The 25,522-nt window shown below is 49.1% G+C and overlaps 1 protein-coding gene and 1 pseudogene across 3 annotated transcripts in view; both read left to right on the top strand.

The window, feature by feature from the left end:
- Nucleotides 1–2,273: 2,273 nt before the first annotated feature.
- On the top strand, nt 2,274–2,393 carry LOC136637625 (5S ribosomal RNA; annotated as a pseudogene).
- A 20,897-nt stretch (nt 2,394–23,290) lies between these two features.
- The window catches only part of AQR (aquarius intron-binding spliceosomal factor), a 76,239-nt gene continuing 74,007 nt past the window's right edge, over nt 23,291–25,522 (top strand). For 2 of the 3 annotated variants that reach the window (XM_066637016.1, XM_066637008.1), the window contains exon 1: nt 23,291–23,399. In XM_066637016.1, coding sequence (XP_066493113.1) covers nt 23,304–23,399 — 96 coding nt within the window. In that variant the 5' untranslated portion in view covers nt 23,291–23,303. Of the gene's footprint in view, nt 23,400–24,349; nt 24,368–25,522 lie in introns of those variants that run through there. The other variant, XM_066637025.1, reaches the window with a different exon arrangement.

The raw sequence follows: 25,522 nt of genomic DNA, 5'->3' as shown, positions 1-25,522 counted from the left end.
AAGCACTAAGTTTTGCAGGGAACCGCACTGCAGCATACAAGTGGCCCCTCTCCTTCAGAGCCATTCCAAGTGAGGGAGGCAAAACAGAAGCATTCGCCTTTTCTCTGGGTCTTCTCTGGCATTCACCTCCATTTTGCTCCCACCGCCTGGAATGGCTCTGAATGGGAGAGGGAGGGGACACTTGTATGCTGCAGTGAGGCTCCCTGCAAAACTTATTGCTTTGTACCCCCTCTAGTTATGCCACTGGAGCCACAGACCAGAATGTACCAGTCATAATTAGTAGATGCAGCTTGTCACACTTAACAGATGTTGGCACCACAGTTGCTACAGCAATATGGAAGCTTGAGTTTTACTATTCTTTTTCTCCTTTACTATCACCATTTCTAAGTGGGATAGTTGTACATAAGAATATAAGAACAGCCCCACTGGATCAGGCCATAGGCCCGTCTAGTCCAGCTTCCTGTATCTCACAGTGGCCCACCAAATGCCCCAGGGAGCACACCAGATAACAAGAGGCCTGCATCCTGGTGCCCTCCCCTGCATCTGACATAGCCCATTTCTAAAATCAGGAGGTTGCACATACACATCATGGCTTGTAACCCGTAATGGATTTTTCCTCCAGAAACTTGTCCAATTCCCTTTTAAAGGCATCCAGGTCAGATGCCATCACCACATCCTGTGGCAAGGAGTTCCACAGACCAACCACACACTGAGTAAAGAAATATTTTCTTTTGTCTGTTCTAACTCTCCCAACACTCAATTTTAGTGGGTGTCCCCTGGTTCTGGTGTTATGTGAGAGTGTAAAGAGCATCTCCCTATCCACTCTGTCCATCCCCTGCATAATTTTGTATGTCTCAATCATGTCTCCTGCTCCTCGTTTGTGTGTGTTTCAAAGGCAATGCATCTGGAAAATTGCTGTTAGTAGAACTCTGTCCACGCTACATAAAATAACCACATCTGACACTATGGACTGGGCTCTTCCGGGGCTCTGACTGTAATCACGTAACTGAACCCATCAAGCTCTCCACCAGAAATGTATGCCTCCTGGCTGATTGGGAAGTGCATATTTTTTTTCCCACTGCAAGCTACAATTTAACACAGTATCTTTCAGCATTTTCTTCTCTATGACCTCTACAGTATTTCTCAAAGTGTGGGTCAGGACCCACTAGGTGGGTCGCAAACCAATTTCAGGTGGGTCCCCATTCATTTCAATATTTTATTTTTAATATATTAGACTTGATGCTACCATGGCATGTGACTGCACCTGGGGAAACCTGCACAGACCCGTACTTTGAACAAGCAATGATAGTAAATGGGACTTAGATCCCAATCCTGAGCTTCCGTGGTGCGCAGCTGCGGTGGCACTGAAAACGGCTGCCGCCACATCCTGCATGCCCACAGCAGTCGCAGGCAGCACCTAGAGAGAAGGGGACTTCTGTCCCCTTCCCCCGGATAAAGGGAGTAGCCCCGCAATGGGACTACTTGATTTACCACCGACCGCTTGGTAAGAGCCTTTGTGTCAGGCGCGAGCCTGACACGAAGGCTCAGGATCCAGTGGAGTGTTGCTCCACCAGTCTCTTCTCCCTCCCTTCTCAACCCCTCTCTCCGGCATGCCTGCCCACCTCCCGCCTACCCATCATGCCTCCTCCTTGCCCTCTCCCCGCCATCTGCCTGCCTCCCCCCTCCCTGGAATGCCTCCTCCCTGCCTTCCCCCACTCCTGCTTTCTTCCCTGCTGTTCAGCAGTCCGTGGGACTGTCGAGCGGTAGACGCCGGGTGCCCGCCTGGCACTAGCCCAGTGCCAGCCAGCGCTGGGTTAGCACAGGCATTCACCTGGCATTAGAGTACGGCATGTTTGTGAAAGTGCGCACCGGCAATAAGCCGACACATCAAGCTCAGGATTGGGCTCTTACTCCTGGGAAAGTGTGGGTAGGATTGCAGCCTAGGATTGTTAAATTTCCTGCTTGATGATGTCACTTCCGATCATGACATCACTTCCGGTGGGTCCTGACAGATTCTCATTCTAAAAAGTGGTCCTGGTGCTAAACGTTTGAGAACCACTTCGCTTCTTGTGGTGTCACTTCTGGCTTCCAGGAGACTCTTCTGGATTATGTAGCTGTGTTTCGAGAGTGACCGTCCATTGTAATGAGTGGTCCGTCCCTCTTCCTCTGCTGACAGAGATGGTTGTCCTTGAAACAGAGCTGCAGAAGCCAGAAGACTTTTTCACTGATTTTCAACCACTGTGCTCCAAACTCCCACAGCACACCTGCAGACTTTTTGCAGCAACTGTTACCCTGCACATGCCCCATCTCATCTGATCTTGGAAGCCAAGCAAGGTCAGGCCTGGTTAGTACTTGGATGGGAGACCGCCTGGGAATACCGGGTGCTGTAGGCTTATACCATAGTCTTTCGAGAGTGAAGGTTGCCAACCAATGTGCTGTGGCACACCAGTTGAAAAGTGCTGATTTAACACATCCGCTCAGCATTTGGGTTGGACTTCTGGTTCTTGTTGACTTTGTTTTTTTATTCCCCAAGCCCTCCTGCCAACTAAAATAAGTGTAGAAATATGTCCATATTTAAAGTGCTCATAAATATTTTTGGTTGTTTTTCTTGCTAATTTAAATTCCTCTGCAAGTAAATTTGGGACGGCAGCCCTGCCACTTGATGAATGCTTTGCTACCTTGCAGAAGCCGTTATTTAGGACTTTTGCCAATGAGAACGCCCGACTTGATTTCTAGCACTGTCAAACTAAAGACCGGAGACTACTTACAGGCGGTAAATTTATGCTTTCCTAACACCTACGGAGGACAGACCTCGGGAGATGGAACTTCTGAATTTTTTTAAGGTGATTATCATATGCTTAGGCCTTTAAATTATGTTTACAGGTTTTCCTGTGTCCCCCCTTCAACCCCTCCTTATTGTGAATTCTTACACACAAGCTTCTAACAGCCCATTTGTGGGCCCTGAACAATGGCAAGAGAATAACTGGCAATATACCAGCTCCATCCAGCCATAGTTTTTTACAATATATTAGAGCAAGTTCTGGATACAGCCATGCACCGTTTTATGCTGCTGAATAACACCAGTTCACGGTAGTGAAACGCTTGTTGTTTTTGTTTATTTCATAATCAGCTGCAGGACAAAATAAGAACATAAGAAGAGCCCTGCTGGATCAGGCCACAGGCCCATCTAGTCCAGCTTCCTGTATCTCACAGTGGCTCACCAGATGCCCCAGGGAGCACACCAGATAACAAGAGACCTGCAAGGCTTCCTGGGAATTGTAGTTAAGAACATAAGAAGAGCCCTGCTGGATCAGGCCATAGGCCCATCCAGTCCAGCTTCCTGTATCTCACAGCGGCCCACCAAATGCCCCAGGGAGCACACCAGATAACAAGAGACCTGCATCCTAGTGCCCTCCCCTGCATAAGACATTCTGACATAGCCCATTTCTAAAATCAGGAGGTTGCACATACACATCATGGCTTGTAACCCATAATGGATTTTTCCTCCCTGTTTCAGATGTCAGCTGCCTGTGTTCAGGCCATATGTAATAAATACTGTAACAATGAAGCATGTTGAAAAGAGCCATCAGGAATCCCCAACACTCCTCTGCTAACTTGATTATGATCTAAGCCAGTGATTCTCACACATTTAGCACTGGGACCCACTTTTTAGAATGAGAATCTGTCAGGACCCACTGGAAGTGATGTCATGACCAGAAGTGAACATCATCAAGCAGGAAAATTTTTTATCGATCCAAGGCTGCAATCCTACCCACACTTACCCAGGAATAGCTAACACTGTAATGAACACAGTAGCTAACCCATTTACTAACACTGTTAAAAGATTATACAGAGTAGCTTATTAAAAGTACAGGTCCGTAACATTTCCACAAATGCAGTAACATACCATGATAACATCGAGTCTAATAAATTAAAAATAAAATATTGAAATGAGTGGGGACCCACCTGAAATTGACTTATGACCCACCCACAGTTGAGTCAGGAAATTGAGTCCCGACCCGCAGTTTGAGAAACACTGATCTAATCAGTCTGCCCTGATGATGTGATGTGCAGTGATGTGCAGTGCAATCCTAACCCCCGGGGTTAGGCCAGCACAAGTTGCTTGAGCCAATTAAAGGGCCGTAAGGCACACAAACATGCCATAAGGCACATTTGTGCCAACTTTCGAGTTGCAGAGGCGAACGCAAGGAGTTGTGCTGGCTTCCCCGCACCAGATCCAGACCAGGAGGGGTAAGTTTGCATAGGCTGAGCTTGGCCGACGCAGAGGTAAGGGGGTGTGGGGATGGCGGGGAGGAGGTGTTTTGGGGTGAGGGGGAGGGCAGGTGGTAGGTGTGGGGAAGTGGGAGGCAGGGCCAGGATCCAGCGGTTATGCCTGATCCTGACCCCATTCCCAGGCAGCGCAAAGCAGACTTTGGATGCTCCATTCTACTCTACACCTTCTGAGGTGGCACAGATCTAAGTAGTCTCATTTGGGCCAGCGCAGCGCGACACAAGGTAAGGGCAAAGTTTTCCCCTTGCCTTGGGTTGCGCCTCTTCTGGCCCCAAACTTGCGCTGGATGCAGCGCGGACCCACCAGCCTGCCTCCTCCAGTGCAAGTTAGGATTGCGCTCTAAATTCCACAAGGGGCACTTGGATTGTCTTAACGCAAGATTTGTAAATGTTTATAAACATGATCCTCTTGGATTAAAAATAAATAAATGTTTCCGATTTTTGAACCATGGTTAATTGAAACAGTTTTTTTTTGTAGGGTTTGATGCTATCCGGGGTGCTTTTCTGATCCTGAGGCTGCAATCCGACATGTACTTTCCTGGAAGTAAGTTCCATTGAACATAATGCAACTTACTTTGGAGTAGATGCGCATCGGATTGTGCTGTCAGTGACACAAGTGGGCAAAATGGTGGGGGAAGGAGACATACTATTTTCTACAAGTTAATAATTCTCAGAGCAACTCTGCAACACAGGTCAGGCTTGTTCCCCGTCTCTCCCTTTCTTCCTTTATTGGTGAATACAAGCTTGTTTCTTTTCTTACATAGACAGAGAACCAAAGTTGTGAATAGAATGTGTAGAGCGCACACTTTTACAATTGTTAAAGGTCCAGGATCCCTAAAGTTGAAATTTTGCCCACCCCTGATCATCAACATCATCCTGCAGTCTTTTACTGTGTGGCAATGATGTTTCCAGCTGAACATTCTTTTTTTTTTTTGTGAAAGCTTGTGAGAAATGATTAATTATATAGTTGGCTTTAGAAAGTGCTAAAATTCAGCAGACTGTAGCAACCCACCCAAGTACCCAAGACCTTATACTTGTGGCATCTGCTACAAACAGTTTGAATCTCCATCCAGACTCGTTAGGCATTATATTATCTTATACATGCTGGCCAAAAGCCACGTGAATGTCATACTTGTTGCAAAACTTTGAGGCAGTTGGTCCATCTGGAAAAACATCAGCTCACCCAGAAGCTGCTTTTAAGAGTCAAATTTCTCACCAAAACTTTGAAGATGTAACCGCATTCCAAAGGCATCAACAACTTCGTGATGAGAACTATCGGGGTGATACAGAGCCAGGAAAAAGGCCAAGGAGTGCCAGGCAAGAGAGATTTTATGGGATGTTTTGTTTGCCAAACATCTTTTGCAATGCAAGAGAGGTATTTGCAGCATCTGCGCATGAGGTCTGATCACAGATCTCATCCACACCACACCAGAAAGAGAAAGAAACATGCATATGTGTGAGGCAATTGGCAAGATGATTCCTTCACAATTTAAGCTTACTAGAGGCTCATCTACACCAGCCAGGAGCCTTAAGTGCTATGTACAGTATATGGTAAATCTTTCAGGCCGTCAACACACTTGAAAATCCATCAGCTCACGTACACCGAAGAGAAGCCTTTTAATTTTCTTCTGTGTCAGAAGGGATTTGAAGCTCAAGCAAACTTCTGAAGCACAAACAACATCTCCATGCCCCAAACCAGACTTCCCCTGGTGTTGTATACAGAGCAGATCGTGGCAAGAACTTCAAGCTACAGACAGCACAGGAAGACATGGAGATCGAGACTGCATACATATCTCAAGAGGGGGATCGGGTTGGTTTTCACCCCATGTTGTGCCTTGTCAGTGGTGAGTGTGAACAATGTTTTGAAAAGGAACAGATGCTGGATGTGCACATGACTGAGGGAAATTGGAGAGATGGCAAAGCAACAAAAAGCAGGCAAGTAGGCCCACTCCCATATAGCCAATGTCAGGAGAAAAGCCCTGAGGGAACTTGGGACATGCTGGAGAAAAGATACTGGGCCTACCCTGTATGGCAAGAATCAACCATAGCCTTCCAGTGTTCTGAATCTGAAACAGAGGCAGCTCCCACTTTACAGACTTCTTATCTTTATTTTAAAGAGAAATTTCCCTGGTGCACATCCAGCATACCTAACACAGGCCAGGTACAAAGGACCGCACACCCTAACAGTGGTGCCTAAAACTGTTAGACTTATTATGCATATCTATTACAATAGTCATAAAATTAGCCTACTACTATCTACTACCTACAACTACAGCTAGATTTGGCCAATTTCCTGTTATTATTAACAGTATTTATATACCGCTTTTCAACTAAAAGTTCACCAAGTGGTTTACAGAGAAAAATCAAATAACTAAATGGCGCCCTGTCCCAAAAGGGCTCACAATCTAAAAAGATGCAAAGGAATACCAGCAGACAGCCACTAGAACAGACACTGCTGGGGTGAGGTGGGCCTGTTACTCTCCCCTTGCTAAAAAAAGGAGCACCCACTTGAAAAAGTGCCTCTTACCCAATTAGCAGGGGTTATCTAATATTAAGCAAGTGTATCACTCTAGTTCAGAGTTGCTTGAACTCCAGCCTAGGGGCTGGATCTGGGTTTCGATGGATCCATCTGCCCAGTGGGCAGACGGTTTTTTCCCCCGCCTCCTCTTCTGGATAGATCCAAGAACCAGGACACTCAGGGCAATCGCATTTGCCTGGACGTCCTGTTGCACAGTCTTCTGGGACTCTGGGCAACAGGTAAGACTTCCCAGAGTGTCCCGGTGCCCGGTTCTACCAGATTGATGAGCCATGCAGGGGTGGAACAAAAAGCTGCAGCCAGATATGGACGGCATTTTCATAGGAACACGGTCACAACTTTGGGGGCCGCTGCTCTAGTTTATCAGAATTTAGTTATTCATTTATTTTATTTGAAAAATTTATATCCCGCCTTTCCCATGCCGAAGCAAATGCCCAAGGCAGCATACAAAGCTCCATAATAATACCCGCAATGCATCACAATACAAGTTAGTTAGTTGGCAACCTTCAGTCTCGAAAGACTATGGTATCGTGCTCTGAAAGGTGGTTCTGGAACAGCGTCTAGTGTGGCTGAAAAGGCCGATTCGGGAGCGACAATCCCACACTGGGAGCAAGTGCAATCTGTCCCTGGTCTGTCTCCCTGGCTATGGGCCTTCCTTCTTTGCCTCTTTGCCTCAGACTGTTGGCCAAGTGTCTCTTCAAACTGGGAAAGGCCATGTTGCACAGCCTGCCTCCAAGCGGGCCGCCCAGAGGCCAGGGTTTCCCACTTGTTGAGGTCCACTCCTAAGGCCTTCAGATCCCTCTTGCAGATGTCCTTGTATCGCAGCTGTGGTCTACCTGTAGGGCGCTTTCCTTGCACGAGTTCTCCATAGAGGAGATCCTTTGGGATCAGGCCATCATCCATTCTCACAACATGACCAAGCCAACGCAGGCGTCTCTGTTTCAGTAGTGCATACATGCTAGGGATTCCAGCACGTTCCAGGACTGTGTTGTTTGGAACTTTGTCCTGCCAGGTGATGCCGAGAATACGTCGGAGGCAGCGCATGTGGAAAGCATTCAGTTTCCTCTCCTGTTGTGAGTGAAGAGTCCATGACTCGCTGCAGTACAGAAGTGTACTCAGGACGCAAGCTCTGTAGACCTGGATCTTGGTATGTTCCGTCAGCTTCTTGTTGGACCAGACTCTCTTTGTGAGTCTGGAAAACGTGGTAGCTGCTTTACCGATGTGTTTGTTTAGCTCGGTATTGAGAGAAAGAGTGTCGGAGATCGTTGAGCCAAGGTACACAAAGTCATGGACAACCTCCAGTTCATGCGCAGAGATTGTAATGCAGGGAGGTGAGTCCACATCCTGAACCATGAGCTGTGTTTTCTTCAGGCTGATTGTCAGTCCAAAATCTTGGCAGGCCTTGCTAAAACGATCCATGAGCTGCTGGAGATCTTTGGCAGAGTGGGTAGTGACAGCTGCATCGTCGGCAAAGAGGAAGTCACGCAGACATTTCAGCTGGACTTTGGACTTTGCTCTCAGTCTGGAGAGGTTGAAGAGCTTTCCATCTGATCTGGTCCGGAGATAGATGTCTTCTGTTGTAGTTCCAAAGGCCTGCTTCAGCAGGACAGCGAAGAAGACATTCTACAATACAAGTAGAATAACTAAAATCATTAAAATAGAACAAAACAGAAAATCCCAAAACACACATCATAGAGCCAATTAGGTGGGGGGGGCAACAATTTGGCCCAGAAGGAGCAGTCAAGCCACTGTACTCTTACACAGGCACAGACCTTTGAAAAAGGATTGGACAAATTTCTGGAGGAAAAATCCATTATGGGTTAAAAGCCATGATGCGTATGTGCAACCTCCTGATTTTAGAAATGGGTTATGTCAGAATGCCAGATGCAAGGGAGGGCACCAGGATGAGGTCTCTTGTTATCTGGTGTGCTCCTTGGGGCATTTGGTGGGCCGCTGTGAGATACAGGAAGCTGGACTAGATGGGCCTATGGCCTGATCCAGTGGGGCTGTTCTTATGTTCTTAACTATAATCAGGGCTTTTTTTCTAATGGAACGCGGGGGGACGGAGTTCCGGCACCTTTTTGCAGGGGCCCCTCCCCTTCGGAGGCATTCCGGGGGGGAGCAAAACAGAGGCATTCGCTGGGTAGGTGCTGGGGGTGCAGGGTGGGCGTTGTGCCTGGCCCCTGCCTGACCGCACAACGACCCCCTCCTGCCCCATCCCCAAGCTCTCGCCTGAGCCCAGCCCGCCTCCCGTCCCCCCACACTCCACTTCCCTGCGCACTTCCAAGCCGGTGGAGGGCGCGGGGGACACGCACTGATGCCGAGGAGGAGGACGGACAGCCAGCCAGCCAGCCAGCCAGCCAGCCAGGGAGATGGGCTGCAGCACCCATGGAACGCCCAGGTACTGGCTTGGTGGAGGAGGAGGGGAAGGAAGCTGGCTGGTGCAGCCCCCATGCCAATCTGCAGCACGAGCCTAGGCGTGTCTACTCAGAAGTAAGTCTCATTGTGCTCAATGGGGCTCACTCCTGGGAAAGGGTGCATAGCTTTGCAGCCTGAGAGCCCAAGCATATGCATATCTACTCAGAAGTAAGTTCCATTGTGTTCAATGGGGCTTACTCCCGGGAAAGTGTCATAGCCTTGCAGCCTGAGTAGACAGGCAGAAGAAGGGCTCTGAGGCTGCAGTCCTCTCCACACTTTCCTGGGGAGAAGCCCCACTGTCTCTACTGGGACTTTCTGAGGAGACAGCCATAGGCTTTGGCTCTGAGGCTGCAGTCCTCTCCACACCTTCCTGGGAGGAAGCCCCACTGACTCTAATGGGACTGACTTCTGAGTAGACAGGCACAGGATTGGGCCCTGAGGCTGCCATCCTATCCACAGTAAGCCCCATTCACTAAAGTGAACTTCTGAGTAGACATGCATAGGATTGGGCTCTTAGGCTGCAATCCTAGGCACTTTCCTGGGAGTAAGCGCCATTGACTAGAACGAGACTTACTTCAGAGTAGACATACCTAGGATTGGTCTCTTAATCCTGGCAGAGATATATATCTGCACCCGTTTTCACATGCTAAGGGCAGGTGAAAAGGGATTCTACGTGTGTACAACATGCTGTCCAGCCTTGCCAGAGATCCTCCTTCCTTCACAAGCATGCCCTCTGCCAGCCAGCGTTTGCAGCTCCTCTCCAGCAATGCACAGCAGCTGCTCAGGGCAGCAGAGAACATACATTTGCATGCCAAGCGCCTTCCCAAAGACACATAGTATTCTGATACCTGAATTAAACCATATTTAATCGCTTGTAGCTGTTTCTATGTGCACCTAAGGACCCCTCTCATGTAAGAATTCCTTTTTTGTTCTTACTCCCACAGTTGCTTAGTGTAATTCTACTACATGGAACTCATGTAAGCCATTTTTCGGAATCCATTCACTGCTTCCTCTCCTCGAAGTAGTGCCACACTACATACTAGATGCTACAAGTGCACCTGTACAGTATTTTTCCCCATGTGTAGAAAAAGTAGCTAGGGGGAAGGGGATGTGGAGATTGACCGCCCACTCCTATGCATGTCTGTTCAGAAGTAAGTTCATCTTTAGGGGGAAGCACATAAAAAAATATTTTATTTCTCCAATAATAAATAAATAAATAAATAAATAAATAAATAAATAAATAAATAAAAGATTAACAAGTTGTGAGTTCCTGCACCTTTTCTTTTACAAAAAAGCACTGACTACAATTCCCAGGAAGCCTTGCAGGTCTCTTGTTATCTGGTGTGCTCCCTGGGGCATTTGGTGGGCCGCTGTGAGATGCAGGAAGCTGGACTAGGTGGGCCTATGGTCTGATCCAGTGGGGCTGTTCTTATGTTCTTATGCCACCACTACAGAGAAGGCTCACCCCCATGCCACCATCCCTCTTGAAGGAGAGTTCCCTTAGGTGACCTAAGAGGGCAGGCTGGAATGTATGGAAGATGATCCCTCAAATAGCCTCTGGACCCAAACCATGAATGGCCTTAAAGATCAACACCAGTACCTTGAAGTGGGACAGGAAATGAAGGAGTTGAGCTGTGTAGTGACTATCCTCAACTCTCCACCTCCATAATCACCCATTGTTCAGAAATGACCTCCAGAACCCTACTGACATGGCTAATATTATAATGCCGTTGTACAAATCTATGGTAAGGCCACACCTGGAGTATTGTGCCCAGTTCTGGTCGCCGCATCTCAAAAAAGACATCGTGGAAATGGAAAAGGTGCAAAAGAGAGCGACTAAGATGATTACGGGGCTGGGGCACCTTCCTTACGAGGAAAGGCTACGGCGTTTGGGCCTCTTCAGCCTAGAAAAGAGACGCTTGAGGGGGGACATGATTGAGACATACAAAATTATGCAGGGGATGGACAGAGTGGATAGGGAGACTCTCTTTACACTCTCACATAACACCAGAACCAGGGGACATCCACTAAAATTGAGTGTTGGGAGAGTTAGAACAGACAAGAGAAAATATTTCTTTACTCAGCGTGTGGTTGGTCTGTGGAACTCCTTGCCACAGGATGTGGTGATGGCGACTGCCCTGGACGCCTTTAAAAGGGAATTGGACAAGTTTCTGGAGGAAAAATCCATTACGGGGTACAAGCCATGATGTGTGTGCGCAACCTCCTGATTTTAGAAATGGGCTATGTCAGAAGGCCAGGTGCAAGGGAGGGCACCAGGATGAGATCTCTTGTTATCTGGTGTGCTCCCTGGGGCATTTGGTGGGCCGCTGTGAGATACAGGAAGCTGGACTAGATGGGCCTATGGCCTGATCCAGTGGGGCTGTTCTTATGTTTCTTATTGCATGCCTCAAACATAATCTATCTTTCTACTCCCAACATGGTTAGTACAACTAGATTCATATGCATAGATAAACAATAGGCAAAGCCAAAGTCCATCCCTAAGTATCTTCAGCTAACAAGGATGCCTCTTGCTACAAGAAAATTGTTACACACAGAGGCTATGTGTGAATTTTACATGGATTTCATGATACAGCGGTAAAACATGTGACATACCATATAAGAGATATGCACACATGAGACAGCTCAGGGTCATGAATGGTCACAATACTGTCTGGGGCCTTCGATTTCCAGGACACCTGTCAGGTGAGAAAAAATGCAAATGAAACCCTGCCAAAGTCATACCCTGGTTGCATTCAAGAAGCGGAGTCCTGATCCTTGCTATGCCCAAGGCAGGGAACGAAGCAAAGGAAAGATTATTTCCCTTGGTATCATCTAAGCAAGAGCATAAAGAAACCCACAGTTTAGAAATTCATCTGAAAGGGAAGCTTACCTGCAAACATGGGTTATACCTGGGTGACTCAATGCATGGTAAAGATGACTCATCGGATGATGGCTTCTTTGATAAGCCAGAAGTACTTCAATGCACTTTCCCAGCTTTCAATAAAAATATACATAATAGACATAAAGAGTGCAAATGTGACAGACATAGGAAAAAAAACCTCCCCTTCTTCTTCCAAGCTTCAAAGACATTATCTTACTCACACAGGACAGAAGCCCTTTGGCTGTACTCTTTGCAGGAAGACATTTAGACAGTCAGCCCACTTAAAAAGACATCAGCTCACCCATACTGAAAAGAGCCCAGGCAAAAGGCCTGCATGCCGGTGGAATTTGAAGATCTGAATTCGCTTGTCATTCAGTGGAGAGATTGCTTTGAATTTAAATCTTCTCAGCCTTTGGTTTATTCCCAGAACAAATTCACAGTCCTCCGATTTTCAGGAATCACAGTCAAACCGTGTTGCTGAAATCAAAGCGGAGATAGCATCTGAGGACTTCGTACTCAGCGCCGATAGTAAAGATGTTTCACTGTGTGTGGGAAGTAAAAGGGACATAAGAACGTGAACATAAAGAAGAGCCCTGCTGGATCAGGCCAAAGGCCCATCTGGTCCAGTTGCCAGCATCTCACAGTGGCCCACCAAATGCTTCAGGGAGCACACAAGACAACAAGACACAACCTGTGTCCTAGTGCCCTCCCCTGCATCTGGCACTCTGAGGTTGCCCACCTCTAAAACCGGGAGCTTGCACATACCTATCAAGTAATCCATGATGGACTTTTCCTCCAGAAGTGTGCCCAATCCCCTCTTAAAGGCATCTAGGCATGTTGCCCTCACTACTTCCTATGGCAAGGAGTTCCACAGACCAACCACACGCTGAGTAAAGAAATATTTTCTTTTGTCTGTCCTAACTCTCCCAACATTCAATTTTAGTGGATGTCCCCTGGTTCTGGTGTTGTGAGAGGCAAAAGAGTGTCTCCCTATCCATCCCCTGCATAATTTTGTATGTCTCAATCATGTCCCTCCTCAGCAATCTAGACTGAATGCTGTAGCCATTCTTTATAATGGTGGTGCCCAAGCCTCATAAGGAACCAAAAGCATTAATGGTGCTTTGTCATTAATGGTGACTTCCATGGTTTCTCTGGGTGTGAAGAGGAAAGCAAAGTTGTTAAGTGGCTTCATCATTGTAGTGTCTGTCTGCCTGAAGACATTCATGGCCCAATCCTGACGAGAGCCTGCGCCAGAGGAACATGGGCTATGCCAGCATGCACTGTTGTATATGTGCCATAAAGCACATGGCGACAATAAAGGGTCAGGCATTCTAGTGGGAAGGCCAGAGCCTTCCCGCCGGCACTGGTGGAGCCCACCAGAGCCCACCAGAGGCCCACCAGAGCAATTAAGTTCAGCAAAGGGTGAGTGTGAAATGGGGCAGGGATGGACAATGATGCGGCAGCATTGGGTGGATCAGACTTGAGTGAAGGGTAGGATCAATGGTGCCAGCATGCACCTTATATAAACCCTCTTCCCTGGCCTGATCCGCTCGCATGCATCAACTCACTGTGTCAGTGATATTGCTGGTACAGGTCGGTGATATTGCTGGTACAGGTCACCCATTGCGGTTGCTGGGACCTACCTGGGAGCAAGGGGCAAATGTCCCCTTATCCCGAGGACAGTTCCAGCAGCTGAAATTCCCCCACAGGACGCAGTGTAGCCCATGTCAGCACCACTGCATCACCATGCAGGGATCTAGATAGGATTGGGCTGTTAAAGTACACTCTAAATTTGGAATACACTGTTTAATGCACACTGAACAGAAACCCACTGAGTGTTCTATTTGTAGCAAAACTTTCAGGCTTGCCTGCTGTACAGCTGGCAACCTTCAGTCTCAAGAGACTCTGGTATCGCACTCTGAAAGGTGGTTCTGGCACAGTGTCTAGTGTGGCTGAAAAGGCCGATTCGGGAGTGACAATCCCTTCCACACCGGGAGCAAGTGCAGTCTGTCCCTGGTCTGTCTCCCTGGCTATGGGCCTTCCTTCTTTGCCTCTTTGCCTCAGACTGTTGGCCAAGTGTCTCTTCAAACTGGGAGAGGCCATGTTGCACAGCCTGTCTCCAAGCGGGCCGCTCAGTGGCCAGGGTTTCCCACCTGTTGAGGTCCACTCCTAAGGCCTTCAGATCCCTCTCGCAGATCTCCTTGTATCGCAGCTGTGGTCTACCTGTAGGGCACTTTCCCTGCATGAGTTCTCCATAGAGGAGATCCTTTGGGATCCGGCCATCATCCATTCTCACGACATGACCGAGCCAACGCAGGCGTCTCTGTTTCAGCAGTGCATACATGCTAGGGATTCCAGCTTGTTCCAGGACTGTGTTGTTTGGAACTTTGTCCTGCCAGGTGATGCCGAGAATGCGTTGGAGGCAGCACATGTGGAAAGCGTTCAGTTTCCTCTCCTGTTGTGAGCGGAGAGTCCATGACTTGCTGCAGTACAGAAGTGTACTCAGGACGCAAGCTCTGTAGACCTGGATCTTGGTATGTTCCGTCAGCTTCTTGTTGGACCAGACTTTCTTTGTCAAGCTCTGTAGACCTCCTAGGCATGCCTCCTAGAGAGATCATAAAGGGAACAACTATCTCAGTTTTGAGAAACGGGGAAAAAAGATCATTTTCCGGGATTACAATGTATGAGGATTTTCTTGCGTGTAGACATTTGAGTGCCGTATCTGCTAGGCAAGAAGAGAAGATAAAATAAGCATTGAAAATGTGGATAAGAACCTTCAAGACAACCTATTTTGAGTGTCAGTCAGAATTTAATTGATCTGAAAAAATAGTTCCTGTTTTAAAACCATTGTGACTCTTTATGGTCTTCTATTTAGCTGGCACAGATCTGAGAAGCTTGGGGTAATGCCAGCCCATCGGTGGGGGGGGGGGGTTAGGATATGGAAAACACTGCCACAGTCAATCCCACCCCCTCCTAGGCCTGATCCTCCCCCATTCTGCCATTCCCCCAACCCAAAATGTCCCCTCTTCGCCTCCAAATCACCCTCCTGCTACCTTCCCCATGCCTCTATACTGCTTGGTGCCATCTCACCTCCTCTAGCTGATGCTGGGCAGGGATGTGAAGCCAGCAGGTCAGTGTGTGCCTTCGGGCCAGCGCTGTCAGATCTTGAGTAGCCAATTCAAGGAGGGCTGCACCAGCTTCAAGGAACATTGTGCTGTAAATGTCATAATCATGTGTGTGTGTGTGTGTGTGTGTGTGTGTGTGTGTGTGTGTGTGTGTAAATATTACTTGAAAAAATGGATTGCTGTTCAACCTGCCTCTGTAAAACCGCCTTGAGTCTATTGAGAAAGGTGGTATATAATGTGGGGGTGTTTGGGTTCAGCGGGGTGGATCCCAGAGCATCCCTGGGGTGAGGCCTTGGACAGTAGCAGGGGGAGGGGATTTGTGTCACCCTGGTCCTCTTCCCTGTTGTGTCTGTAGCCCTGGTCTTGGGCAAGGGTGGGGAGAACCACCACCTCCTGCCTCCCTCCCTCCAGCCAGCCAGCTCATCACTGCCCTTCTCCCTCTTTATAGGGCCATCTCTGCCTTCCCTGTCCCCGCCTCTTCCTTCCAGGTGAGGCTTAAAGGGAAATCCCCTGGCCAGCATCCTCATTCCTCCTTCCCCATACTTCTCAGCTTGTCCCTCAGGTGAGGGGTTACCAGCGCCCCTTGCACCTCCATCCAAGCCCCTGGCCCGGTTGCTCTGCTCTCCCCCTCTACCTGGGGTTGCCCCCCTTTCGTTTCTTTCGAGGTCTCACAGAGCCATGTTTGATGGCAGCAGCCCTCCCCTATGGAGGCTTAGGGGCTCTCCATCAGACCAGCTAGGCAGCTTGTCCTTCCAGGAGCACCCCCTTGAGGTAAGTCAGGGCCCTGATTGGGTTGGGGAATCCCTGACACACAAATATACTCAAAAATTATATATACAATGAAAGCTTGGTTTAATGGACCGATGTAGAGAAGGGGTGTCTGTTAATGCCAAAGGTCCATTAAACCCAAATGCACTGAAGTCAGTGGAGATAGTCATGCACAGAACATATATGACTTGTTTCTAATGAAGCAGAAAATGTCCATTATTTCTGATGTCCATTAAATTGAGGTCTGCTAAGTTGGGGTGACTACATTTTCTCTGGAATATAGCTCAGAGTAGTGCTGCACCCAGCGTTCCATCTGCTGCGTCCGATCCTGGATGACCTCGCCTGCTGCAGACTTCAGAGGGGCAATTTTCTTCTGTGTTGGACCTAGGGCCTGCTTGATACCAACATACATCCCCTTGATGTTGCCCGTGTCAGCTGCTATCTGTATCTGGGAGCAGAGCTGGAGCCAGTAGTCGTTAGCACATCTCCTGGCAATCTGCTGGACTTTGCTGCGAGCAGCTCGGAGGACCTGCAGGTTGCGCTCACTGGGACAGGCCTTGTATGCTGCTTGAGCTCTCCTCTTCTCCTCAGTGACTGGTGTCAATTCCTCAGAGTCGGCTTCAAACCAGTCTGCCGTCTTGTTCCTGGCTTGGCAAATCCAGAGTTGTTGTTTTTAATTGCCTGTCACTGATGCTGAGATTGGAAGCTCCTGTCGCTCACCGGGCTGGTGGAGTCTGCGTCCCAGTTGTGTACAATCTCAGGTTGGTCTTCTTTGAACTGGAAATTATGCTAGCAAATCTTGGTGTGGCAGGAAAGGGCATGTGAAGAGTACTGTGTGTGCAGGGCCTCTCTCCCCTGCGCCATCTGCCTCACCATGTGCTCAGAGTGTATCTCCGGCTCACCTGAGAGAATGGCCTGAAGCATTCAAGGTAAATTTCAGATCCGGTTTAGCATGCGTTTTACATACAGACATCAAGGATGGAACATTTTTCAGACGTTGTCCTGAATAAATATTTATACACAAACCAGAACAGCACAGAAGGCTCCTTTTAAAGTCCTGAATATTTCAGAAAGCATCTGTTACTAAACTGAGGCATCATGTACAGCCAATCATAACTGTTTAATGAGATAAACAAAGAAAAGAACTTCTGCTATATAAAAAAAAAAATATACACCCATGCATTAGACAAATCCCATTCATCTGAGAAGGCTAAATCCAAGAAGCTGAGCAGACTAGCTTAAGAGATTGCAATACTTACATCAAGCGTTCCTAGTCTTTACAATGTTAAAAACTCTGCTGCAGTAGCATAGCTAGAAGGGGTGCAAAGCATTAAGTTTTGCAGGGAACCTCACTGTGCTATGCAAACAATCCTTTCCCCTCCCCTTCAGAGCCTCCATTTTGCTCTAGTGGCCCAGAACGGCTTCTCCGATGGAGGGGGGGGATGCTTGCATGGCATGGTGAGGTTCCCCGCAAAACTTAGTGCTTTACATCCCCTTTAGCTACATTACTGCCCTGCTGTTGATCAGGTTTGTATGTAATTCCCACTAATCTGGACTGATTTAGGTGAGCTACTGACTTTGTGGTTGGCAAAGGGAATTTTTAAGTGAGCATTTCCAACATCATACAAGAGAAAATCCAGACTGGACATAGATTTTAGGGACTTTGATAAAAATGCTATTTTGACGATGGAGTCATGGGCTAAAATCCAACACATGGTTTGCCATTGGTATGAATGTCCTTAAGCATATTTTTGTTTGCAGCGTGGCTGTTGAATAGTTTGATTGGGAATAAAAAACACATTTCAGGTGGTACTAACAAAGCTTCTCATCCCTTGCTTTCTTTACACCAGTGGTTTTCAACCTGTGTGCCACGAAAGGTCCTCAGGAGTTTGGAGCACAATAGTTGAAAATTGCTGAAAAATTCCTCCAGGTTCTGTGGCTCTCTCTCGGGGGCAATCGTCTTTAGTAATGAATTGTCTATCCCTCTTCCTCCAGCAGAGGAACATACAATTCATTATTAGAAACAGAGCTGCAGAACCCAGAAGAGTCTGCCGGAAGTGATGTCGCAAGAGCCGAGGACCATAGAGAAGACTATAGAGGTCAGTCTGCGGGCTTGTGCTGGCCTAGCTCTGGTGCTGGGCCGGTGATACAGCTCACAAGCATAGCATGTTTGCTTATTGCACATTTGCGACAGTGCATTCCAGCAGTGAGCCAGCACGCAAAGCACAGGATCAGGCCCTCAGCCCCTTCTGCAGTACCTGATAAATGCTGGCACGCGAAGCACCAGATCAGGCCCTCAGCCCTTTCTGCAGTACCCGATCAATGCCTTCTTGGCCCACAGTAGCTATGGAAACTGACAGAAAAGGAACATTTTTAGCACCTGATGTCCTTTGCACTCATAAGATTGAGCTATTGGTTTAGGTATGAAAGGCTGGGGTGCCAGCTATGGAACAAAGGTTATTATGGCACCAACAATCACTTTCTCCAATGAATATTCACAATTCAGAATACATTTGTTACACTTGTGTCTGTGCAGGTCCCATAAGGAGTTCAAAGTGTTGATGATTTTTCCCAAAATGAACCTGCACCTGCTTGGATTTGGGGATGGAACTTTTTTTGACTGACTTTCAGATCTTTCTTTGGTTACTTCTGTTATCAAAAATCCTTTTGATTATTGCACACTCAGTGCAGTCTCTTTTTTTCCTTGGAAATATTGCACAGTGAGAGGCATTTGTTTCAAAATTTTGGCAGCCTGCATGTCAGGAACTGTCAGCTTGTTATCTTATCCGGGCAAGAGCTCTCTGTTTCTCCAGGGTGCTGTGTCAGTCCTTCAAGATGTTTCCTCGTTTGTAACCATGTTGATCTCATCCACCCCCCAGAAGAAGACTGGACAACTAATATGCCTTGTAATTATTTTAGCTTTATTTTATTATTTACTGCCTTTTTAAAAAATTCAGAACCTTTTATACCAGTTGATAGAATCAAAGGCTTTATTCCCATTAAAATCAGTTGTCTTGCCTTAACGCTGTCCCTGGTGAGATGTATCAGACTCTCTCACCACTGATTTTTCCTTGCCAAACAGAAACCAGCTTTTCAATTTATTCTGCTTTAAACAGTTGTACAGGATTGGGCCCTCAGCCCCTTCTGCAGTACCTGATGAATGCTGGCAAATGAAGCACTGGATCAGGTCCTCAGCCCCTTCTGCAGAACCAACGAATAGCATTCCTACAGGCTCTGTGTTAGTATTCTGTGTAGTTATGATTTTATTCCAAATTTGATGTCCTGGTCTGTAACCCTCTTCAGTTGCTGTATGAATAGAGAACATTATTCTTATAGATATATAATCAGCGAAGCCTAAACTCAATATTCTTTTTGATTCTGCATTACCATACATTATGTGAATTATTTATAGCAGCTTCTTGTTTTCAAAGGTCTATGACAAATGCTGGATCTAATATACTCTCTCCTATTTCCGTTCAAGAATCTAGAACAAGGGTCTCCAAACCCCGGCCCGGGGGCCAGATGCAGCCCACGGAGAGCCTCCATCCGGCCTGCGGCCAGCCTCTGATCCCCTGAGAGCCTCTGGCCCAGTTGACCAAACACAGCCAGAGTTGTGCTTGTGGGGTGAGGGAATGGGGATCCATTTAAGTGTGTGTGCTTTATTTCTTGGGCTGTGTTGGTGCTTGGAGAAATCCTGGACATTTGAGCCCATTCATTCATTTCAGTCATACATCTAAGTTCCACCTCTAATGTATTTATTTAAATTTTATATTTCATTTTTTTTTCCGGCCCTCGACACTGTACCTTCAGCCGAAAAGTTTGAAAACCCCTGATCGAGAACATGGCAGTGGCATAGCTACAGGGGCTGGCATGGTTAGTTCTGCAGGTGCCACAACGCACCATGTAAGCACCCCCTCCCACATGTCGTCAGAGCTGGTGGCGTAGGTGGAGGGGGGCAGAGCACCCAGGCTGGCAGGGAGCCTCAGCGCGGCGGGCAAGCGGCCCCTCCCTTCGGAGCCATTCCCGGCGGGGGGAGCAGTTTCGCTCCCCTGCTGGGAATGGCTCCGAAGGGAGGGGCCGCTTGCCCGCCGCGCTGAGGCTCCCTGCCAGGCCGGGTGCTCCGCCAGCCCTCCAGCTATGTTACCGGTCAGAGCTATTCCAGGCAGCAATGGGAATGCACAGGCATGCTCTATACAAAATCTCCATAAATGGGAGAATTTCCACTTTACATTATACAAGCACTGACAGGTTCAATCACAGCAATCAGCCATGCCCTCCCCCGCCATGTTCATGCAGTCATCTACTGTGACATCTAATCTCCAGGTGATGTCACCTCCAGGAACAGCAGTCACAGTTTATCACTCCTTGGTTGCAGTCCTAACCACACTTTCCTGAGAATAAGCCCCATTGAACAAAATAGGACTTACTTCTGAGTAGACCTGGTTAGGACTGTACCCTTTGTCTATAATCGTACGCCATGGTTTGGAAAGATTGTTGGCCTCCACCGAACGGAGTAGAGCAGTTCTCACACATTTAGCACCAGGACCCACTTTTTAGAATGAGAAATTTTCAGGACCCACCGGAAGTGATGTCATGACCGGAAGTGACATCATCAAGCAGGAAAAATTTTTAACAGGCCTAGGCTGCAATCATACCCACACTTACCCAGGAGTAAGTCCCATTGACTAAGGGCCCAATCCAATCCAACTTTCCAGCACTGGTGCAGCTGCAATGCAGCCCTGAGGTAAGGGAACAAATGTTCCCATACCTTGAGGAGGTCTTTGTGACTGCCTCCCCACCCCAGGATGCAGCATACGCCCCATTGGCACAATTGCACCAGCACTGGAAAACTGGATAGGATTGGGCCCTAACACTACTAAAAGATTATACAGAGTAGCTTATTAAAAGTATGGGCCTGTAACATTTCCCAAATGCAGTCACATACCATGGGAGCATCAAGTCTAATAAATTAAAAATAAAATATTGAAATGAATGGGAACCCACCTGAAATTGGCTCGCAACCCACCTAGTGGGTCCCGACCCACAGTTTGAGAAACACTGGTGAAGAGGCAAGAAAAAGACACACAATTGGAGCGTCCTGGACTAAACAAAACGCTGCCATTGGCTATTACACCAGTTCCAGTTTGAATTCTTCAGACTGGAGCAAGAGCAGCATCAAGGAATCAAGGTACAAAATGCAAACAAAGCAGTCTAGCTCGGGGCGTTCCTTTCAATCCAGTGTTTTGAAATAATCGGAACCCCCATTACCCTCCAGAAGTATTTTGCTCCTTCATGGCCCACCATTGGCATACAAAACAGGAGTGGTGCATGGACAGCTGACAGGTCAAGTACTAACCAAAACCTGGGACCCTTAGAGGGCCCACCTGGTCCAACCACTGCTGAATCCTATCAGTACCAGTGGCTTTAATGTGCCATCTGGGTAGGGGGCACAGCGGGAGGGGCTAGTGCAGGGCTTTGCCCAAAGTCCCTCGGCAGCCTGGAGCCAACAATGAGTAACAGCCCAATTCTAAGCCCTGGCAGCACCCAATGGTACAGTGGCACCAAAATGGCCAATGGGGCTGGGGCAGTTGCTTGAGTCTCCTTGGGTAAGGGAACAAACAAACTTATTGCTGGCTGTTCAGAGGATGATTCTTCCTGTCACTGAGGACCAGAGCTGATTGGCACTGGCCTCAGTACCTGCCCAGGGTCCTTACTGCTGGTGTTGGAATGCCTTATGGTGTTTTTGCAATGGTGGTTGCTGGGACAGTGTGGTGGCAGCCGGCACTGCCCCAGCATAGGATTGGGGCCTAAGAGTAATCATGTTTTGTAAACTGTACTTCTGCCTCTTCTATCTGAGAGTGAGATTCACTGAACACATTCTGTCCTGAACATGCACACCAGCTTTCTCAGCTGCATCAATATCAAGGAAGATGTTGCATTTCATGCGCGCACAGGACATTCATGCAAGCCAAAGCTCGAGTTTAAAATGCCACTGGCTATGAGAAGGACTTCCTTTGCTCAATCCCCTACTTTCTATGTTGGGTTACAGGAATTGTGCCAATCTGATAGGTATGCAAAAGCACATTATGATACTATGAGTTAGGGTTAGGGTTACCTATGATTTTGGTTGCCCCCCAGCTTGAAAAAGGGCTTTCCTCCTTTTTAAAAAAGATGGATCGGTGGCATAGCTAGAGGGGGTGCAAAGCACTAAGCTTTGCAGGGAGCCTCACTGTGACATGCAAGTGGCCCCTCCCTCTCCCTTTTGGAGCCATTCTGGGTGGGGGGAGCAAAACTATTCCTGGGGGAGCATGTGCGTTTTGGAGTCATGCAGCACTTATAGTTCCTCTCCCTTTCGAATAGTTCCTGGTTGCCCAAGTGTGCTACGGGTAGAGGTGTGATTTCTTCCTTTTCCTTCTGTTATTCTTGGCAAGAATGAGAAGCGCAGAAAGCAGTGCTGCGTGTTTCATTCCAAGCAGAGGCGGTCCTGGCCCTGCTGCTTCCTGGGCCAAGCTGACAGGACAGTCAAATGATGGGGTTTTTTTTGGCCCTGAGGGCTTTACAAGGCCTTTGGAAGGTCTAAGAGGCAGCATGTGGCCTCTCCAGGAGTTTGGAAAGGAAGCAGTGGGTGGCAGCCTGGCCAGTGGGGGGGATGTGGTATCCTGCCTGGTGGGGGGGATGTGACAGCTGGCTGGTGGGGGGGGGATGTGGCAGCCTGGCTGGTGAGGGGAAGATGTGGGCACCACTGGAGGGTGGGAGGATGTGGCAGCCTGACCCATGGGATGTGACAACTGGCTGGTGGGGGGCATGTTGCACCCTGGGTGGTGAGATGTGGCAGGTGCTGGTGTGGGGATTTGGCACCCTGACCAGTGGGGGGGGGATGGGTAGTCTGGGTGGTTAGGGAAAGATGTGGCACCACTGGAGAGCGGGGGGGGGGTGCGGCAGCCTAGCTAGTTATGGGAAGATGTGGGGGGATGTGGCAGCTGGGCCGGCGGGGGAGGGGCACCCAGCCAGTGGGGGGAGGGGCAGCCTGGCCGGCGGGGGAGGGGCACCCAGCCGGTGGGGGGAGGGGCAGCCTGGCCGGTGGGGGGACGTGGCTGGGGGCGGCATGAGACGGAAGAGGCTGCCAGCACGTCCAGGGAGCCCCGCCTCCCTCGAGGGGCAGGCCGGCCGGAGGCGTGTCCGCGGCAGGGGAAGCGCGCGCAGCGGGGCGCGCGCAGAGGGGCGGGGCCGGCCTGGCTGCGCGCGCACGTGCCCGGGCGGAGCCACTCGCAGGGGGAGGGGCAAGATGGCGGCGCCCGCGGGAGGCGCGCAGGAGGCGCCCGCGCCCAAGAAGGTGGTGGCGCCCACCGTTGCCCAGATCAACGCCGAGTTCGTCACGCAGGTGAGCCCCCGCGGCGGGGAAGCGGGAGGACGGCCGGGCAGCAGCCCCGCCCCTGGGCGACTCGCAGGGACTGCGCCTGCGGCTGGAGGTTCCATTCAGCCGCATGTCCGCCTACCTGCTTCTCGCCCTTCCCCTGCAACTGGTGTGATTCCGAGGTGGACTGCGCCTGCAGCTGGAGGTTCACCTGTCATGGCTTGTCACTCTTGACCAGTCAGCGAGGCAGGAATCTTGGCTATTCCCCCCACAACTGGTGCAGTTCCGAGGTATACTGCCCCTGGAGCTGGAGGTTCCATTCAGCTGTCATGGCCTCTTCCTTTCCCTCCCCCCACAACTGGTGTAATTCGAAGGTAGACTGCGCCTGGAGGTAGAGGTTCCATTCAGCTGTCATGGCCCTTCCCTGCTGCACTCCTTCCCCCCTGCAGCTAATGTAATTCTGAGGTAGACTGCGCCTGGAGGTGGAGGTTCCATTCAGCTGTCATGGCCCTTCCCTGCTGCACTCCTTCCCCCCCTGCAGCTAATGTAATTCCGAGGTAGGCTGCCCCTGGATGTGGAGCTTCCATTCAGCTCCCATGGCCTCCTCCTTTCCCTCCCCCCACAACTAGTGTAGTTCTGAGGTAGACTGCCCTGGATGTGGAGGTTCCATTCAGCCCTCATGTCTCTCTGCTCCTCCCCCTTCCCCCCACAACAGGCATAATGCGGACGTAGACTGTCCCTGAGGTTCCATTCAACTCTCGCGTTCCTGTCCTGCTCCTCACCCTCTCCCTTGCAGCTGGTGTAGTCCGAGGTAGACCGTCCCTACAGGTGGAGGTTCCATTCATCCATCCTGGTCCTCTTCCTGCTTCTCCCTCCTCCCCGCCACTGGTGTAATTTAGAGGTAGACTCTTCCTGGAGTTGGAGGTTCTGTTCAGCTGTCACAATCACTCGGCAAAGCAGGAAACGTGGCCGCTTTTTTTCGTTGAAGGCAACAGGTGTGTTTGTGTCCCAATGAACTGCAGCCTTCCCCGACTTCAGATTCAAAAGTCTCTGTGCTTGTGCCTGCGAGGACCCGAGTTCGGTGTGATCCATGTCTCCACCTCGGCTACAGACCATGGTTTGTTTGCTGACCGTGGTGGTGCTTGCAGTGCAGTGAACGCACAAAAGAAATGCAGTCAGTTCTCATTATGCACGAGGGTTCAGTTTCTGGAAAACCTAGTGCAGTGGTTCTCACACATTTAGTACCAGGACCTACTTTTTATCTGTCAGGACCCACCGGAAGTGATGTCATCAAGCAGGAAATTTTTAACAATCTTAGGCTGCAGTCCTTCCCACGCTTGTCCAGGAGTAAGTCTCATGTACTATCATTGTTAAAATACAGACACAGTATCTTGTTAAAAGTACAGGTCTGAAACATCTCCCCAAATGCAGTCATATACTACTCCCTGAGGCATCTGATGGGCTGCTATGAGATCCAGGAAGCTGGACTAGATGGGCCTATGGCCTGATCCAGCAGGGCTCTTCATATGCCTTGTGATGGTTTTCTTGAAGAGATGAGCAACTGAGCTATCTACAATCCAGCAGCTTGAAAGGCTGGCACCTTGAGGGTAGCCCTCCTGTTGGATCTCCTCACATGTGCTCTCTTTTTGATCGCTGCAAAAGTCTGGATATGTCTAATGTTCTTTATGCTCCAAATCCATACTTGTTACTGCCATGGCCAGATACTTTATGTATTGGCAACCTTCAGTCTCGAAAGACTATGGTATCGCGCTCTGAAAGGTGGTTCTGGCACAGCGTCTAGTGTGGCTGAAAAGGCCAATCCGGGAGTGACAATCCCTTCCACACTGGGAGCAAGTGCAGTCTGTCCCTGGTCTGTCTCCCTGGCTATGGACCTTCCTTCTTTGCCTCTTAGCCTCAGACTGTTGGCCAAGTGTCTCTTCAAACTGGGAAAGGCCATGCTGCACAGCCTGCCTCCGAGCGGGCCGCTCAGAGGCCAGGGTCTCCCACTTGTTGAGGTCCATCCCTAAGGCCTTCAGATCCCTCTTGCAGATGTCCTGGTATCGCAGCTGTGGTCTACCTGTAGGGCGCTTTCCTTGCACGAGTTCTCCATAGAGGAGATCCTTTGGGATCCGGCCATCATCCATTCTCAC

The sequence above is a fragment of the Tiliqua scincoides genome, chromosome 1 (genome assembly GCF_035046505.1).
Source record: "Tiliqua scincoides isolate rTilSci1 chromosome 1, rTilSci1.hap2, whole genome shotgun sequence".
NCBI lineage: Eukaryota > Metazoa > Chordata > Lepidosauria > Squamata > Scincidae > Tiliqua > Tiliqua scincoides.
Note: the sequence above shows the minus strand (reverse complement) of the source record. Positions and strands in the feature narration are given on the sequence as shown.